This window comes from Kwoniella dejecticola, chromosome 4, assembly GCF_000512565.2.
Source record: "Kwoniella dejecticola CBS 10117 chromosome 4, complete sequence".
NCBI classification, from domain to species: Eukaryota; Fungi; Basidiomycota; class Tremellomycetes; order Tremellales; family Cryptococcaceae; genus Kwoniella; species Kwoniella dejecticola.
The window spans coordinates 914,863-933,086 of NC_089304.1; the positions used below are offsets into that span (position 1 = coordinate 914,863).

Consider the following 18,224-nt stretch of genomic DNA (forward strand, 5'->3'; position numbering starts at 1 on the left):
TTGTTGAGCGCGAGATATCGAACGATAGTCATGTTGAGCGCAAGGAGTCAGCATTTTCCACGTCCGTCAATCTTTTCATGTCCCATGCCTTCCCTCTTTTGAGCGCTTGTTACGCAGGTGTCTGTGTTCGAGAGCTGAATGGAAACTCGCATCGAAGTTTTGACTCATGGGCAATCAGATCTTACAGTACATATGATTGCCAAAAGGTCATCTCGATTATCGTATACCTCTACGAACGCGCCAAATTGTATTGCAAACTACGCACTAGACCACTCAAAGAGAGAAGCTCCTTCTTCAAAGCCATCCATTCCCAGTCACAGCAACCAACAGCCAAGATGACCACTGCCCTTGCCGACCAAACTTGGAGCTCCGACAGGAATTGCGAGCGTTCGACTACCGAAGCGGCCAAGCAGAGGGTATCCAGCTACGCGCCATACTCAGGCGTCAATTCGATTTTCAATCCATCGTCATGGCCAGATAGCAGTCAACGATCCTTCGGCTCCTCCTATCTGCCGGAAAATCCGCCTCCGAGCGAAGCTAGTCATTCATCGGAATCCAGCATTAACTTAGCGGACAGCACCAGATTTGTCTATTCCGATTCCACACCTCCGAGCTCAACCTCTCTTCCGTCCGGCTATCCCACAAGCCATGGGATGGAGACACGTACAGCCGTTATCCCGTCGTGTGATGACTTGTTGTCGAAGGCAGAATAGTTCGAAACTCAATTGCAAAGTCTAGAAGAAGATAAAGATGCGCCCGCGCCTAGTACAGCGGTGTTCGCGCTCGATCGATGCCAAAGAATCGCCAATACTCTAGATAGCTGTATGCAGTCGAGGGGGCAAGCTACGGACGATCTTGAAGCGTACTTCTACAGTCATGGTGGAGATGCGGGCATTAGAGATGAAACCGGATGGTTCGACTTAGCAGACGATGCTCTTAGTCAGGAAGGCTACACGCAGACTCAAGAGTATCGCGATATCATGTCTTCGACTTTGAATGGATACGAGTGTCCTCAAGAATTAGGTTCAATGCTTGACACTTGCGAGAAGATGGATGCGCAGCACAGGAGAAGTGTTATCGAATTGAACGCGGTCAAGAAAAGCCTAGATGCGCTCAATGAGCAATCCTTGTGGACGTATGACAGATTTACGAATGCAAGAGCAGGGTTCTCCGCCGAGGATAACATTACTAGGTACCTGTGGGACCGGGGATATGGTGAACGCTTTGGGCCGTGAGGTCGCAGTGGTACATGATAAGGTAGAAGGGGGGTATTCCGGAGCGACCAAGATATAATATGCATTCGAACGTGTTGCCTGTTTGAATGAAAGGTTAAGCGAACGCCACTCTTAACGAGAGAATGACGTCATTACGTCATTTCGCTTGCTCGGACCCGGTTGTCAAAGGATCTCCATTCAACTCTCGTCCACCTGATGAATGTTCTTGTTCATTGTTGTTCATTTAACTTCACCTCTGCCAGCAATCTCGCGATAAACAATCTATCCAGCAGCCAACTTTCCAGCATGTGTGAGTCCTTCGATCTGCCGTTCCAGGCTCAACTCTGGAAAGCTAAACCCGTGTCATGCATCATTAGCCAACCCAACCGACCTTTTCAACCAGGCTAAATCCGCCGCTACTAGCGTAGCTTCGACAGCCATCAACACAGCCACCAATCTCGCCAATCAAGCTACCAACCTCGCTACTCAAGCTGCCAACTCTGATGCAGCTGCCAACGCGACTGCTCAAGCCAAGTCTCTTGGCGGTCAAGCAGTATCTACTGCAGGATCCCTTGCCGGACAGGCTCATGCTCAAGCTCATTCCCTCGCTCCAGGCGTGATCCCCGCTCCTGCCGGAACCACCGAGGGTGTAGACAACAGAGGCGATCTAAGTCCTACGGATGAAGTTGGGAAAGCCAAGTTCGAGAAATTGTTCGAGAGTAGACATACTCCTGCTGAATTGCAGGATAAGGGTATCTTAAAGGGTGAGTTGGCTATGCGCTCAAGCTGACGAGATCGGCCATTCTTGCCTTCCTTCAACCATAGAAGGGATGGCATCACGACTTCACGCCCAGAACAGACGCTAATGTGGGTTTACGGCATAGGTGCTCCCGGTGACTCTCTTGCGGGCAAACGAGCTGACCTCGAAAAGGCCATGCACAAGGTGAGTCAGCTGCGAAGAGGTTATCAGGTGCCCGCCTGTAGCTGATCCGATTTGTACAGGATCAACTTGATAGGGAGATTGCTCAACGACCTCAACCTGAAGAGTTGGTGAAGAAGGGTATCTTGAACCGTGAGTATCAATTCCTTCGCACTTCCATGCCTCGCACCGGAGTAGAACTTCGCTACATCGCTCATATGTGCATCACGAAGCCCGCACTGTATGCACGCCTCCTGTGTAGTGCATCCAAGGTAGAGAGACCTCTTTCAGCTGACACCGCCTCTACGCTACAGCCGACGAAGCCCCACCTAGCAAGTAAGCGGCTCCGCATACATGATTGTCCGGGGCCTCCTGGTTTGTTGCTTCCCGAATATTCCACTCCACCGAAGTTGCGTATCCCCGCGCCGTAACTTGATTTACAGGTATACCAGAGATTTCGAAAAGCAGAACGACGTATATACCTATATCCCATCCAGAGACCATGTATTATGCACAATGAACATCGTAAAAAATCTCAAAAGCTTCATGATTTGAGTATATTCGTGACAGCGGAGATGCTGTGGATGCCTCTATGCCCGCAAAGTGCTAACTCCGTTTGTTCAGGATGAGGATAACGGTATACAGAGTCGGGGTCAGATATAAGGAACCAGGTTAACGCTTTTGTAATCACACAATCGCCTTCGGGCCGAAGCTTTGTAATCGGTCATTAGAAATGCTTACCCTGTTTGTAATCGTAAACCCCTGAGCGCCATGTCATTTTGTAATGGTGATTACGGTATTCGCTTATGCCGCTCTACATTTTCAAGGGTATATCGCTACAGTGGTCGTGGAATAATTGGCCGTCCCCAACCGTATACCTATACGAGCTGTCAAGTATAAGCCAAGCAGGTATACGCCATTCTAATCTCTTTACATGCTTACCATCAATACGAACCACTTGGATCTTCTTCAGCTTCTTCTTTCGAGCATTGTGTAGCCGAGGTTCTGTGGCATCGGCATCGCAAAGAGAAGAGCTTCCTTGGAAGTTATCAAGATGGCGGTCTCAACACCCCAAACATCAGATCCGGCGCCAAACCCTCCGGCAGACCGCGATGTATCAGCAGCCTCTTCGTCGTCCACTATGGCCTCACCGCGGATAGAGCAGAAGCATTCAGTAGCTGGGCCAGGGATGGAGCTGAAACCGATCGGTATACATAATGAATCAAATACTTGTTTCCTCAATTCAACTTTTCAAGCTGTGAGTTGAAACAGACATTCCTCAATCGTGATGCGAATACGCTTGATCACTCTGTGTCCTGTTCGTCATCCGTGACATCTGGCTAATGATGTCAACGTCGCCTCTCCGATATTAGCTGAGCGCAACAGCTCCCTTGACCAGTCTTCTGGCGAACTCACCCCAATCCCCTTTATCGATACACCCTCAATCATCCTTGCCTTCCGCCAGCGTTCCCCCAAGATTGGTTCCATCCTTACAACCTGATATCCTCGAACCGCCTCTTTATGACCTATTACCAGTGACAAGAGCGTTCACAAATAGCTTGCACAGAGCATGGCGGATGAAAGAAGCTGGAGGTGGAACATATGGACAAGGGGAAACGTCTTCGAAGCGGTCCATGTCATTAAATTCGCTATTAAGGGAGATAGCGAGGAAATACGATCAATACGATGACTATTCGCAACAAGATGCTCACGAGCTTCTGAGACACTTACTAGACTCTATGGAGATGGAAGAGAAGGATGTGATCAAGAAGTTGCAACCGAACTTGCCACCTTTAGATCAACATGGGATATATAAGAGAAGGAGGTCGAAGCATAATACCACCCGGTCCGGTACCACAACACCTGGGGCTACGAACCATGTCGGAACAGCCTTGACTCAACAACATCTCATGGATCTGAAACACATCAGTCCGCTGCCTTCCCCACTGCCCTCTCCGGCTCATACCAGGCCGCCGTCGCCTGGACACAAGGATGTCGACCCTATGACCAGCAGTGTACCGCTCAACCTCAACGGGCGAATGACTGGGCATGCCTTCAACGAAGAACAGATCTTCTCGCCGTCTGATACTCCAACCGACGTCGGATCTGAAGTGGTCCGGACCATACCCCAAGATGAGAGGATGATACCGTTCGTAGATGTGTTGTTTGGTGGATCTCTGGCTAGTGTGGTAGTATGCGAAAAGTGCAAAGCTGTCAGTATTTCGATCCATTCTTCATCGCTCGGCGACGCTTGCTGATCGTCTAGGATATGGGTTATCAGGTCTCTCATACGTACGAAGGGTTCCTCGATATCTCGCTCTCATTGAAAGGGGACGACCCCAAACCACGTAAAAGAGACAGACTACGAGCGATGGCACGTAAATTCCGACCGAGAAAATCCAACTCGGACAAGACATCTCAATCGCCGGACATACAGCAATCTGGCTCGTTTAACTCAGTCGTCTCTGAGAGTGAATTATCCGAGACTGAAGGTCCAAGGGAGAAAGATCGTCGGAAGAGTATGGACTCGGACGACAGGATAACGATCGATTCGAATCATACGAATTCTTCCGCTGGACTAGGCAGAAGCGCTTCCACGAGAGCTTTCTCGGGTCTCAAGGCCAAACCCAGCTTCTCATTCGGTAGGAAGAAAGACAAGAAAGCTGCTTCCCCAGTGATAGCTCCTTCAGCTATTATGGAAGGGGAGGGAGACCACGATCGTACTCCGCCGACGTCCACTCCGGCTTCACCGTCGATACACTCGCAAGATTTACATCATCGGAAATCGCATCACAGGACACAGCATGGCCCTGGACCTACGCCGGCTCAAGCAGCCTATATCTCGCGTATCCTCGCTCCTCCTCCAGGTACGATAGATCTTGACGACCCAATTGCCAAGCTACGTGCCGCGCAATCCGGCCAACCAATCGATAGCTCCGGAAATGGAAATGCTTCTTCGGAGTATGGCTTGGTCGACGCCCTGAGAGCTTTCACCTCGGTCGAGGTGCTTGAAGGGGAGAACGCATTCGCTTGCAAGAAATGCTGGAAAATCAAGCATGGATACTATGCCAAGCACGAAGCGACGGTAAAAGAAGAAGATGAGGAACAATTGGCGGCTGCGTCTGCTGAGGATGGGTTTGGATTACCTCTTACATCGACTAGAGGATCAGTCTCATCAAATGTTACGACCAGCTCAGCGGGTACTTCACCAATGATGATTTCCGGTCCTCAGATCTCAGTCATGGGTTCCCCCTCCTCGGAGAAATCGAACAACTCGTCGTACTACGACGCTTCAGCTGTTCCAGACGGCAGACTCGGCCGATCCCATAGGAACACATCTATAAATTCCAACATCTCCAAATCGTCCATCGCTAGAGCCCCCTCGCCCTTGAGGAGACACGTAGAAGCCGATGAACAGCAAGAAGAACTCAGCGATCGATTGGCGTCCACAAACCTTTCTTCCACGTACGGATCCGAGTCCGCCTTGACTGAAGATAGCGGGGTCACGAGCAATACCTCGGTATCGAACGATGATCTAGCTGAGGATGACGAGGCTCAAGAGGAAGAAGAAGAATCAGATGGTCTATCTGACTCGGAGACTTCGGTGGATGAGCATAATAGAGATAAGGACGGGCATGCGAGTGCAAGCAACAGTAAGAGTAAAAGCAAGAAGAAAAGCAAGAACACGAGTCATGTAGTCATGGGAAGAGCATTCAAACGATATTTGATAGCGAAGAAACCCGAGATTCTGGTGTTCCACTTCAAGAGGTTCAAGCAGACTGCTAAGAGTTATAGTTTCTCCAGCTTCTACGATCTGAAAAAGTGAGTCATTCTCACGCCTTCCTTCCTATTCCTCGACCATAAATTGAACAAGCCGCTACTCATTTGCTGATACCCTGTGTGATGTCGCGTAGGATCGACGACTTCGTATCTTTCCCCGAGAGCTTGGATTTGGCACCTTTCCTCGCTCCTAATAGACAAGATTACAAGTTGCACCAAACGCCCAACGGACCAAAGGCAGCTTATATGGAATGGGCTAATCCTGAACAAGGACCTGATCTGGAACCTGTCATGTATAGGTTATATGGTGGGTTGAAGGACCGCAGCTGACTACTGCGTCTGAGTCTTCCTAAGGATTTGTGCTGAATTTTTCGGGGTTTTTTCCGTCTAGCTCTGGTCGTTCATTTGGGAACGATGATAGGCGGACATTACATCGCTTATTGTCTAGTCGATCCTGAAAAGATGTTCGGCGGACAACCCTCGAATGATGCCAATGCTAGTAGTGCCAATGAAGAGAATAAGACACCTACAATTGAACCTAAAGATCAAAAAACCGATAGATCCAATGCCAGTGTTAGATCGGGACAGTCTCAAAGGTCCCAACAAAGTGGATTGAGCGGCATGAGTGGGATCGAAAGAGATCCACCGAAGGAAAAGGAGAAGAAAGAGGATAGGAGAGTTTGGTGTTTCTGCTCAGAGTGAGTGAACTCTAAGGCTTACGCAACGAAAAGTGGTGCATTGTGAATATCGATAATCTTGAGCTGATGAACTTATTTGGGATGGAATAAATAGTACGTCAATCAGATTGGCTAGTATCGAAGAGGTTTTAAGTCAAAAAGCGTATTTATGTTTCGTGAGTGATCCTAAGGCATGCTACGCTATGCTGGCTATAACGGCAGAACAGCTGGTCGAATTTGTGATTTGACGAAGAGCTAATTTCGATTCGTTACGTTGTCCTGTAGTATGAGAAAGTGTCTGCATAAGTGTTGGACGCCTGATAGAGACCCGATTGTAAGGCTAGCGGGTAACGATATCGAGTCATGGAGCATTTAGAGCGACCGGCGAAGATTTGAGGAAAAAGGAGGTAGGCATATGAGACTGGCACGATGGCTGGTCATGAGTGTATCTTTATGTACGTGTGAAGAGTGTTCAGCGGATCTCATGGATAGATGAACGATTGAATGAGATTGTCATTGTCATTGTACGATATGATATGATACGATATGATGACATGCAGCATAGTCCCATGTTCATGTTGATGAAATTGTACGTAAGACATGCAAAATCAGGATGGACTGATTGATGAGTGCGTGCACCTCTTACTCATGCTCGACTCTTACTCATATACATACATTTACGATTGTAACTTCCTATACAGTACTGTACAATGTCACTGAATTTCCTCATCGTCTAGATGTTCAGCATCATCATCACCTTGATGATCCGCTGCATTGTAAAACTCCTCCTCATTGACGAGCTCTTCCTCATCTGCCTGTGCATGTTCATCAACGACCTCGCGCCCTTCCTCGTTCTCTTCTTGATCGACATCATCGGGCTCATCGGGCTCATCGGCATCATTGTGCTCTTTACTCTCGTATTCATCGATCAAAGCTTTGCATATTCGATCGGGAGCAGGGACGTGGTTCTCCCAGATATACATGTATTTGGTTCGTAGTAAATTTCGGATGAGTTTGAAGAGTGAGGGAGGATACCAGCCAGTTTGGGACTGTTCAATATCGAGCAAAGGGCATCGAGATGGATGGTTTGGATATACAACAGGATCAGCACATCTTCACACGCACGAGCGCAGTAACTGTTTTGAGAGGTCATTTAGATAGAGGAAAAAGGAGATACACGTACAGAACATTTCGATCTGAATTTATCTACATCGTTGATGTATTTAGATATTAATGGATCGGAGATATCGCCAAATTGATAATCGCCTCGTTCTCTGTACAGGTATTGGCCGTCGAAGGTATTCGCTTTCCTGTGAACATTCGACGTTGATCAGTCCCTGAACACGGGAGGAGGTCGCTCGCAGACGCAAGGATTAAAATGGTTTCTGAGACGAGTTGGAGTCTGATGAATGCACACCACTCACAAGCTATCCAATGGCGGCCTTTGATTCAATTCGACCAACTGTTCTTGCTTCTCGATCCACCAGCCCTTGACTCTGGTCTCATCTTCTCCTTCTTCCTCGGAGTCTAGTGGGTCGACGTTGATAGGTGTTTTGATTGTTTTCTTGTTGGGATAGAAGAAGATACGTTGATACCTTAACCTCAAACGTCAGTATGTTTCTAAATCCCAAGGACGGGCACGTATGCTGGATACATAGAGAGGAATGGACTTACTTGTACGACTCCTTGTCTGCACATGGATCATAGCCGAATTTGATGAGGCATTTCCAGAATACTCCAGTGCCCATCATGTAAGCCACTGTAGGTATATACGCTTTGACCCTGTCAAATCACAAATGGTTGATCTGATGAGCACAACATGCTTGATCACGTATCTTTGCCTATGCGCCTAGCTTGCAAGCTCAGGCTTTTTGTTAAGCTCACCTTTGTAATTCTTTACGCTCATCATATGTGAATCTGGCAAAGAGCGAATACCTCATCCAGACAGGCCTTTCTTCGAAGAGCTGCGAAAATGCCAAAACAGGAGGTCAGGTTCGATCCGATCGTTTCGTCATTTTGTAGCGGACTTTATTGACTCACAGATTTCAACTTATTGAGCAGTTTCGCATCCAATTCCCCGATCTTGTTCTTGACTTGCACAGTCGGTTCGGTGGGTACTTGTCCAGGTTTATGATTGTGAGGTACGGTGATAGGTCCCACGCCGGCGACTCTGGCTTTATTGACATAACGCCTTTTCCAGGTCTGCGTACGACGGTCAAAGAAGGGCTCGGATATCGCCTGGCTCGGCATTTTATAGCTAAGTCATCATACATATGCGGTATCAGCTATTGATCTCTTAGAGCCGAGCAGCGAGTAGCGAGTACGACTCACTTATACACGTATGGCAGATTTTTAGTGGAGAACAACGGGGTAGGCTGTAAATCCAGGCGCGACCTGTATTTGATCTTGGGATCGAATGGGTTCTCGTGAGGTTCGACAAAGTCTTCGTCGAGAGGTGGGAAGTTGTATTCCAATATAGCGTTATCTGCAACATGACATCAGCTCAAAACCGGTCCATCGCTTGTCAAAGAACCAGGATGGGCGGAACGTACAGTCTAAGGATTTGAGTGAGTTCACCAGCTGCGCAGTAGGGCCATCGGGGTCACTTGTCCACTGATGGTCCGCGATGGCTAAGCTCTCAAAATCAGCCAGATGCCATATACTTCCTGTTGAGCTTCGCTAGAACCCAAGGGGCGAGAACGGAAAATAACAGAAAGGCGATAAAACTCACACCTGAATCTAACTGTTTGAGGGATTGATCCGACTACTTCGCTAGTAAAGACACCTTCATCCCTCTGCATACCTTTCTTCCGCCTCTTGGTGATTTTCAGCAGTAATTTCTGAGATGGTATCCTATGTCCTCGAACAGGACCACCAGGCTCATCAACGCCATTATACCTCATCTCCAATATCGGCCTGCTACTGCTCACGCCGCTTGTTGTCGGCGCATTGAAGCATTCGTTGATATCCTGCTGATGTACTACTTTGAGTATCGAAGCCGGATGTGTCATTGGACCTGGATATTCAATGGATCCGAAGGTATGTTTGGGCAAATACTTGTAGGGTGCAGTAGAGGATTCGCCTTGGTTCGGTTCATCGTCGTCTTCGTTCTGAGCTTGTCCTCTCAATCGCGTTGGCGAGCTCATCGATGCTTGTGATGACATACTCTCTGGTGCCCTTGCTTGGTGCTGCTTTGCGGCTTTCGCTCTCGAATGAATACTAATTTATTGCTTGATCTGTCGTTGTTGTTGTTGTTGTTGTTGTTGTTGCTGTTGGTTTGATTTATGGTTATTACGCTCGGACCTTTGCGGTGATGTGCGCTAATGTACCCGTATTTGGATGCGCGTCAGTGATCGTTCGAACACTTCCTCCATCTTTTTACAGTAAACCGGAACAACAATAGACCCACCCTTCGACCTTCCATTCCGTCTTTCTCCATCAAATCCATCCATCCACTGACATCCACCCTATCAGGCGATAGACGCGACCTCAAGCTATCGAGGGGCCTCAAAAGAAGTGATCAAAGTGCATTGTGAGGTATTGTAATTCCAGGCCGAAAATAGCGCAACTATGAAAGTGAGTTCTTCACTTAGATGCCGATTTCAAGTTGATAGAAATACGGCCAAACTGATGCATCCAACTTTTTCAGTACCTTCTGAACTTCCTGGAAGGTATTCCAGATGCGCCCAATCTTTCAGATCCGCAGTTCCAGCAATTGTTGGCCGAGGTACAAGCTGGAAAAGTGAGTGCATTTTACCCCGTTGTACGGTTACGGTCCGGTGCGATCTGTCTGTTCGAGGCAAATTGGCACTTTCCTTCTTGTCTTTCCCCTCTTTTCGCACTCCATCCCTTCCCTTCAAACAAGCACTTTGGATCGGTCATGCAAAGCTGATATTATCCACCGATATCGCAGAGCTCGAATAGATCGTCAGCCGATGCATTCTACGACAGCTTGGAGAAAATAATCAATGAGTTGAAAAGTTCAGTAAGTCACAATCTTCCCTCAAGACCACAATTTTCTCTGCTTGTATCCGAGACAGCGCACGAGGCATACTGGACTTTCTTCCACGCCTTCAGGGGCATGAAGCTGACTCGTCTGTGCCGTAGCCCGAGTCCATAGCGTTTCAGAGACCGGTGTCGAAACGAGATGCTCCCGATTATTACGATGGCAAGTCATGCTCCAAAATGCTCCTGTAGCGCCGCTCAGGTTAACCTTTTTCCTGTTACACAGTCATCAAGAAACCGATGGATCTGACTACGATACTACGAAATGTGAAATCTAGGAAGTACAAGAACAAAGCGGATTTCCAAACCGATTTAGCTTTGATATGGGAAAACTGTTACGAATACAACAGCCAGGAGGTATGTCGGTATTTCTCTTCATTCAGCGATTCAGTGGAACGCAGATACTCCTCAGCACGGGACATTTGAAGCGGGAGCTGATTCTGGATGCAGACTCATCCCTTGAGAGCCGCCGCGAGATATCTGAAGCAAAAGGCGGAACATCATCTGGAATACCTGGCAGATAAAAATGAGAAACCTGCCAATCCCCTCCAGGGCTTTCTATCCCAAGGAATCAGCGTGAACGGGTCTCCCGCCCCAGGATCCAGCGGTCCTTCTCGCGGTTTAGGCGCTCGGGGAGAAAGCCTGCTCACGGTAGGCGGCGATGAGGATGCAGCTGGAGAAAGCGATGACGGACAGAATGACGAGGCGGATTTTCGCGACGCCGGGGGGACGCTCGACGGCGGAACTCAAGACGGTAAGTCTGATATCATGACCAGACCACACCACACAATATGGAGTATCTGGGCTGACTAGACTGCACGGCGGTCGTAGGTCAAGCTCAGCGAAGTCGGCGCGAGACCAGCGTAGCATCTACTTCTAGACGCGCGAATGGCGTTTCCAGAAGAAGCGTAAGTTTTCAGCGGCTTCGGTAGATGATAACGCAGCTAAGACATTGGTTATTTGTAGCCGGCTGTTTTTCGACCACAGTTGAACACATCGCTCGAAGCTGCTCCGGCACTGATTAGGACGCCATACTCCATGACCCATCTCTTACCCGTCTCGCTGAATTCAGCTGGACCATCTTTTTCAGATAAGGGAAAGGCGAAGGAGATTCTATATGGCAACGCTCCGCCAGCTTGGTTCCCTATGCCTCCGTCGTCGGCGAGCGGAACAGCATTTGATGATGAAGATTTGAAATTGGAGGGATATTGGTGGGGTGCGATGTCAGCCAGTAACGAAGATTCGTTGATTGGCGGTTTACCGTCTATCCCCCAAATGGTCGACTCTGGCCCGCCACTGAAGAAGAGACGGATTAGGCGGTTGAAAACCTCACTCGACGTACCGAACGGCGATGACGCTACAAAGGCATCTCCAGGCAAGAAGAAAAAGCCAGTCAGCCTGAAGAAAGTGATCAATCAGACTGTAGATAGCCTGCACGATGCGAGAAATACGATACATCGCATACAGGAGTTTCAGCGTATAGAGATGGAAGGCGGATTGCTGCCTTCACGGGAACTGGAAAGCGAGAAAGAAAAATTGATCAAGCGTGAAGAGAGGTTAGATCGCTCGCGCCTTAGGAGAGAGGAGAATGAACGCGCGAAATTACGTAGGAAAGTGGGAGGTGGTATAGGGGAAGAAGAGGCGAGTTTGCATTTGAAGAAAGCTAGTGCGGGCTTATTGGCGCATGCGGGCTTCGAAGGTGAGCTAGGAATTTCCCAGCGAAAGTAGGGTATGACAGCTGATTATCGTGCACTAGGGGCGAATGAGATGGCTCTGGATCTGATGACCCGAGCGGCGGTTGATCATATTTCGAACATGGGCCGGACACTGAGACTGCTGTGTGATGGCTTTTCGCATAAGATGTCTGCTGAGGTGTGTCGCTCTTGCTGAATTACCCTTCTGGTGGCTTGATTGCTGAGCTGACCTTCCGGGGGTTGAATCAGGAAATCCTGCTACACGCGTTACATGAGAATGGCCAAATCGAGACTCAGCATCTGGAAGCTCATCTGAAGGATGATATCGAAAAAGAAAACGTCAAAGTGACAGACATGCAGAGAAAGATCAGACAGGCATTCAAGGAGGTTGTGAGTTCGGTCTAGACTAGACACCTTGCGACCGTGATCTCAACTGACTAACCTTCCGTTCGCGCATAGACCACCGCACCTGTCATCGAGGACGATATGATGTTTGCGAACAACGGGGAAATGCTTATGGAGTAAGTCCTCTTCTTTTGTACTCTTTGACTAGAGGGGCAAGGCTAATACAGATTACAGTGGTAACTTCGCGGACGAGCTTGGGGAAGATTTCCTGGGTCTGCGGGATATGGGTATCGACAAGGAATTCGGATTATCGTCCCTCACAGTACCATCTTCACTATTCTACGGACGGAGGCGGCGACTTGCAGCTGCGCATGATGAGTAAGTGATCAATGCTCTATCTTCCCCTAAATATCGTTTCTCTCAATACTGAAGCGTTGCTGCGATAATAGGAAAGAAGATTTGCCGGATTATCCTATTCCACCTCCATTCATTCCTCTCAATGCGACTACCATACCGACGCACCTCCCAGCGCTCTTACATGCATTTTACGCGGCACGTATCGAGTCGGGCCTTTCTATTGTGGAAGACGATATATTCGATCCCGCCCATGGTCAGATCGGAAGTTTGGGGCAGATCATCGTCAAAGCTCGGCCTGATTCAACGGCCGCTCCGACCGCAGCTGCTGCCCTCAAGAAGAAGAGGGAAAGGGAGAGTGGTGAGGCTGAAAATGGTGATGGTGATGAGGCGAAGAAGAAGTCTGTGAAGAAACAACCCGTGTAAGTGGTGTTGCATGGACCGATTCCAATGGAGCAGTAAGCTGTTGAGTGAGGTTGATGCTGATGATCATGTCTTGTAGACCGGGTGTAGGTAAAGGTAATTGGGGTAAGTCGGCTACTTGGACCGCGCTGGAAAGCAATCGGGATCAAGCTGATTGTGAAAATGGTGGCTGTAGTTCGACCGTCAAAGGAGCAGAAGGCGAAGAAGGCGGATAAAGAAGGTACAACATTGCCCAATGGGACTAACAAACCCAATGGGACGGCGAATGGCGATGGACAAGAAGAAGATGCAGAAGGAGAAGAAGAATGATTTATGTGTTAAGACTTAACAGAATAGCCAATCGCGAGTATCAGGACTCGACAGTGCGAAACGCTTAAGTGATGGTTGTATGGACTATGGGCAGGCATTGCAATGGCCTGAGTGTGATTATTGGATGTTGTTGTTTCTGGTCACTCCTGTATGACGGGACCACAGCATATGCATCGATATCGACAGCATCGACAACGCTATGCCAGATGCACAAATGCATGATTCTGTTGCAAGTTGCCACTCAGGGTGAGAGGGTTGACGGCAGTGCGAGTACCCGGTTAATTCCATTGCGTCCCACCACCATTGCATCATCGTCATCTTGAGACGGACACCTGATACCTCATCAATTGACTGTTTCTCATCCGTCGTATCAGTAGTAGTATTGCAAACAACACATCCAGATCTTGGTGCACTGCAGCTCGTTACCTGTCACTTGCCATGCTTGCTGAGATACCACATACATAGTTCAGTCTAGTCGCAGACCCAAGACGAAGGTTACCCAGCAATATGGCTCGGTGAGTGCTGTACTAATCCCCCTTTCACATCAAGAGCTCTTGGACGTCCGACCCCTTCCTTGAGCGATGACGGATACTGATATCGTTTGGCACTGTGATAGAGATCCACCTTGCTTACTGTCCGCTTCGGAGCTGAGGGATATCTCCCTGACTCCCACCTTCGTCCGATCAGCAAAGATCACTATCATCCACCCTCAATTGCGAGATCTCATCTTACCGCTTGAAAGGGGCAGAGTGCTGTACCCCCGCGGGATGACTATAGAGGAACAACGGTGGTTGCCTGCTATCGAGGACGAAGATGGGACGACCAAACGAGGTGTAAGTCCAGTCTATTCACCCTAGCTCTATGCTTGAATAGACTGGTGAGAAAGGATACAGTCAGGTTAGCTGACATGAAGGCGACTTCGCGCATTACTCTCTGTGGATAGATCACAGGCAGCACAAGACCATTGCTAAATCTGAACTTCGTACCCAACTGTCTTACCGCGAGGTGAGTTCAGTCTGGCTCGATTCGGCGATCACAATGACAAGAGCGATCATTGATGTACTTTTTGCTTGATGCTTGACGCTTGTATGGGCACGCAGTTCATCGATCTTCGCTTGTGGTGGACAACATGGAGAATTATACATCTGTAACCTCCCCCAACCTACCAACCCGAACCCTCTGACCAACAAATACACATCGAGTGCACCCAAGATCAAGCCTTTCGTCATTTCCACCACTCTATCGGGGAGGTCGATCAATAATAGTATAATCATACCGCCTACATGGCCAGCGCAATGGCTACGAACGTCCGAAGAGAAGAAGCTAGGTTATCTCGGTCGTGGATCTAGAAAATACGAGGAACTAGGTAGATACGGACCAGAAGGAGAAGAGGTACTTTTGGGAAAGACCGAGAAAGGACAATGGGTGACTAGGAAGCCTCTTTCACCTTTGGAGGATATACACGATGAGGATGAAATCATGCACAGTCAAGACGAGTATGAGAATGACGATGATGATGTGCTTGACGAGGATGAAGAAGATGATAGAGATACGGAGATCTTGACTGAAGAAGAGGAAGAGGATGATCCTGCCGAGTACGAAGTAGCTCGTTCACCGATATCGGATTCCTCGGTCGCGACTTATCCCAATACGGTTCCTTTCCTACATGCGCCGAGAATCCCTCATCTGCCAAATCCAGCTTCGGCGTCCCGGGCCGCTGTCAGAGATACCTCGGTATCTTCCAGACGAACCGCATCATTCAGCTCGGCACGAGACCGAGAGCGAGAAAGATTCAACCGACACTCTTTTTCTTCTCACCACGAAGGAGAAAGACGATATGGACATCCCCCCATCCAGATAGTCACTACGAGACATGATATACCTATACCACGGTCGAGCAGCGCGGGCTCGTCAAGCTCTTCCATACGACATCGAGGTATTTCACCTCCGAACGCCGTGACTTCGGGCAAGCATCGCTCGACCCATTACTCCAGGAAAGCTACGATTGATGAACCGCGGATATTGATTTCGAATAACGATTGTACAGTCAAGATGTTCTCGCTTCACCCTGTCGCGTCAAATAACCATCAGCATCATCAAGGACACAGTCACACGATCGAAAGACCGCCAGTCAGCTATGATGCGGATGCACAAGCGCAACCTCAAATCGGCAGCAGGGCCCGACATAGTCCGGATTCCAACTCAAATTCACGACGATCGCTTCCCCTTCCTCTCCCTTCGTACATTCCAAATGAGCGGGATGACCTGGCTTCGAGACCTCTCGATAGACTCGGGTTGGGCGCACCGAGAAGCTCTAATTTGGCTTTGACAAGGAATGGAACCCCCTTCGAATGGACTTCGCATACCCCAAGTCACAATCACAGTCATAGTCATCATCGACAACATCATCTGACTTCAACTTCCGCGCCCTTGACTCTAGCGGAACGGGAGAGCTGGTCCATACAGCGAGAATTGCAAAGGGTCTCAGAAGGCTTGAGAGTGGAACACGATAATCTGCGACGAAGTGTGGAGAATTTCGAGCGAGTAGTTGGGATGAGAGTGGGCGCCGGGGCGGGAATGGCACGGAGAGAACCGGAGGAAGAGAGGGAAGAGCGTAAATTGAATAAGGTTGGAGGGACCAGATTCAAAGTTGCAACGAATCATTGTGAGCTATTGACCGATATGTCTGCGTTTAGGGAGTCAGATTATTCGGGTCAGCTGATTTGGGCTTGCTTACCGTAGCATCGTTATCGCCTGATCTGAGAACGATGGTTTCGGTCGGCGATTCTACGGAGGTGACGATTTTTGAAGTCATCGACGGAGGAAAAGAGTTCCGGAAGATTGCAGTGTATGATGGTGAGTATTCGCTTCTTTTTCGATGGGGATACTGCTGAACTTCAGAGACCTTCCTCATGATAGCTGCCACCGATGCTGGGTTTTCTACTGCTTGGAGCAAGGATGGGCGAAAGTTCGCTGTTGCAAGTCAAGGTGGGCTTTTACTCTTATGCTCAAGGGACTATGATATGACAACTAAAACATATCGTGTCTCGACTTGCAGATGGACAGGTGACAGTATGGGATCATCGATCTTCTCGTCCTCTGGCCATTTTCCATACTTCTGCGGATACCTCGACTTCCTCCTCTGACCAGCCGTCATTCATGAACGATATCTCCGCGTCGCACCTGTCCACTTCGCCAACCTCCTCCAACAGCTCGGGAGGATGGAACGTCGTTGGACCTGAAGGTATTACGCTTCGGGATCCTATAACCGGTACACCGAGGACAGGGACCAGTACGTCAGGCAAAGAAGCTGCCAGAGTCGTCAAATTCAGTCCGGAAGGAAGTGACAGGGATCTAATGGTGTTTTCGGAGGTATGTCCGGTCTTACATATATCGAAAGCGAAATCAACGGTGCATCGTGCAGTGCGTGGCAATAGTATTCATTGTCATTTGGCTAAATCATCTCGTTTTTTCTTTGGCGGCTTTAGGAAAATTCCAATATCCATTTAATCGACGCTCAGACATTCCATACGCACGTGGTGATCCCCGTCCCGCATATCCCGAGCGGGACGGCCGATCCAGACGCGAACTCGAAACCCCGTCAAGGGGTCGAGAATGGTACGTGGGGAATAGCGGGGGTAGGCTTTGATCCGTCCGGAGATTGGTTGTATAGCGGCACGGAACGGACGGTCGTTGAGTGGGATCTGAGGAGGCATGGGAGTGGTGGTGGAGGCGTATGGGGATTGGCTTAGAATGAGGCCAAAACCTTGAATAAAGATGGATCCCGTCAGATATTGGCACCACGTACGATCGAAAGGGATGATTGGAAATCCGTGGTCTGCGAGTGAGCTGGACCAACAAGCCTTTACACTGTACAAATCGGTACCTTCCTGATTAATATTGTAATTTGATCAGAAACTGACCCAGTCCTTGTAAATCCGTAAACATATTATTGTATGCTTATTTTTGTCGAATCGAGTGTCTCAATCGTACCTTGTAACGAATGGCGTATGTGGGAAAGATCTATCTGATTATTGACTGCAGAATGCAATCGATGCTTAAAGTAATCGACTGGCCTGGTACTCAATGACAAAGTGACAAGCACAGGGCGAGTGTTCGACAGTAGCATGGCACAGCAGCATGTGCGTCGTTGAATGGATGTACAATTTTCTACGGACATCAGGTACTGAACATGCGAGGGACTTCTTTCGACTTGCTTGCGGGATACCGTGGGGGCGAAGACCGAGATACATACAGTGATGGTGAGCCGAACATATCGGCGGACGGCTTAGACGTTTATGACGTTTTTATCAAAGCGCTACTGCGCTCCATCGTTTCAACAGACGGCTTGCGACTTACAGAATCTATAACATACCCAAGAATCGCTGTACTCCCAAAGATGAAGCATGAGTCCTACCCAAGCCAGCCGACGATTGAGTGGTGATGGCACCCTCTGCGTCCAATACTTGAACACAGCCGGGAGTCACCCTGCGCTGTGTGTGTG

The 18,224-nt window shown here is 48.8% G+C and overlaps 7 protein-coding genes across 7 annotated transcripts; 6 read left to right on the plus strand and 1 right to left on the minus strand.

Annotated features, from left to right (window-relative positions):
* Positions 1-335: 335 nt before the first annotated feature.
* On the plus strand, positions 336-1,235 carry I303_103611 (uncharacterized protein; the record flags this gene model as incomplete). The annotated part of the gene is made up of 2 exons (XM_018406952.1): positions 336-682; positions 734-1,235. 2 exons carry the CDS (start codon positions 336-338, stop codon positions 1,233-1,235), a joined length of 849 nt encoding a protein of 282 aa, XP_018263760.1.
* A 285-nt stretch (positions 1,236-1,520) lies between these two features.
* I303_103612 (uncharacterized protein) lies at positions 1,521-2,473 on the plus strand (the record flags this gene model as incomplete). Its single annotated transcript, XM_018406953.1, has 5 exons — positions 1,521-1,524; positions 1,592-1,978; positions 2,099-2,157; positions 2,217-2,286; positions 2,448-2,473. The coding sequence occupies 5 exons, from the start codon at positions 1,521-1,523 to the stop codon at positions 2,471-2,473; spliced, it is 546 nt and encodes a 181-aa protein (XP_018263761.1).
* Positions 2,474-3,187: 714 nt separating this feature from the next.
* I303_103613 (uncharacterized protein) lies at positions 3,188-6,838 on the plus strand (the record flags this gene model as incomplete). Its single annotated transcript, XM_018406954.2, has 6 exons — positions 3,188-3,391; positions 3,507-4,346; positions 4,415-5,955; positions 6,048-6,220; positions 6,305-6,611; positions 6,706-6,838. The coding sequence occupies 6 exons, from the start codon at positions 3,188-3,190 to the stop codon at positions 6,836-6,838; spliced, it is 3,198 nt and encodes a 1,065-aa protein (XP_018263762.2).
* Positions 6,839-7,303: 465 nt separating this feature from the next.
* On the minus strand, positions 7,304-9,736 carry I303_103614 (uncharacterized protein; the record flags this gene model as incomplete). Its single annotated transcript, XM_018406955.1, has 9 exons — positions 7,304-7,639; positions 7,774-7,900; positions 8,015-8,185; positions 8,265-8,372; positions 8,475-8,554; positions 8,631-8,847; positions 8,922-9,075; positions 9,143-9,220; positions 9,322-9,736. The coding sequence occupies 9 exons, from the start codon at positions 9,734-9,736 to the stop codon at positions 7,304-7,306; spliced, it is 1,686 nt and encodes a 561-aa protein (XP_018263763.1).
* Positions 9,737-10,160: 424 nt separating this feature from the next.
* On the plus strand, positions 10,161-10,787 carry I303_103615 (uncharacterized protein; the record flags this gene model as incomplete). The annotated part of the gene is made up of 4 exons (XM_018406956.1): positions 10,161-10,166; positions 10,240-10,332; positions 10,504-10,575; positions 10,698-10,787. 4 exons carry the CDS (start codon positions 10,161-10,163, stop codon positions 10,785-10,787), a joined length of 261 nt encoding a protein of 86 aa, XP_018263764.1.
* A 48-nt stretch (positions 10,788-10,835) lies between these two features.
* Positions 10,836-13,720, plus strand: I303_103616 (uncharacterized protein; the record flags this gene model as incomplete). The annotated part of the gene is made up of 11 exons (XM_018406957.1): positions 10,836-10,952; positions 11,046-11,349; positions 11,427-11,503; positions 11,562-12,294; positions 12,352-12,467; positions 12,539-12,679; positions 12,749-12,810; positions 12,869-13,012; positions 13,084-13,410; positions 13,491-13,516; positions 13,587-13,720. 11 exons carry the CDS (start codon positions 10,836-10,838, stop codon positions 13,718-13,720), a joined length of 2,181 nt encoding a protein of 726 aa, XP_018263765.1.
* A 507-nt stretch (positions 13,721-14,227) lies between these two features.
* Positions 14,228-17,472, plus strand: I303_103617 (uncharacterized protein; the record flags this gene model as incomplete). Its single annotated transcript, XM_065968790.1, has 8 exons — positions 14,228-14,235; positions 14,337-14,553; positions 14,664-14,725; positions 14,821-16,385; positions 16,463-16,576; positions 16,640-16,708; positions 16,779-17,092; positions 17,209-17,472. 8 exons carry the CDS (start codon positions 14,228-14,230, stop codon positions 17,470-17,472), a joined length of 2,613 nt encoding a protein of 870 aa, XP_065824862.1.
* Positions 17,473-18,224: the final 752 nt, after the last annotated feature.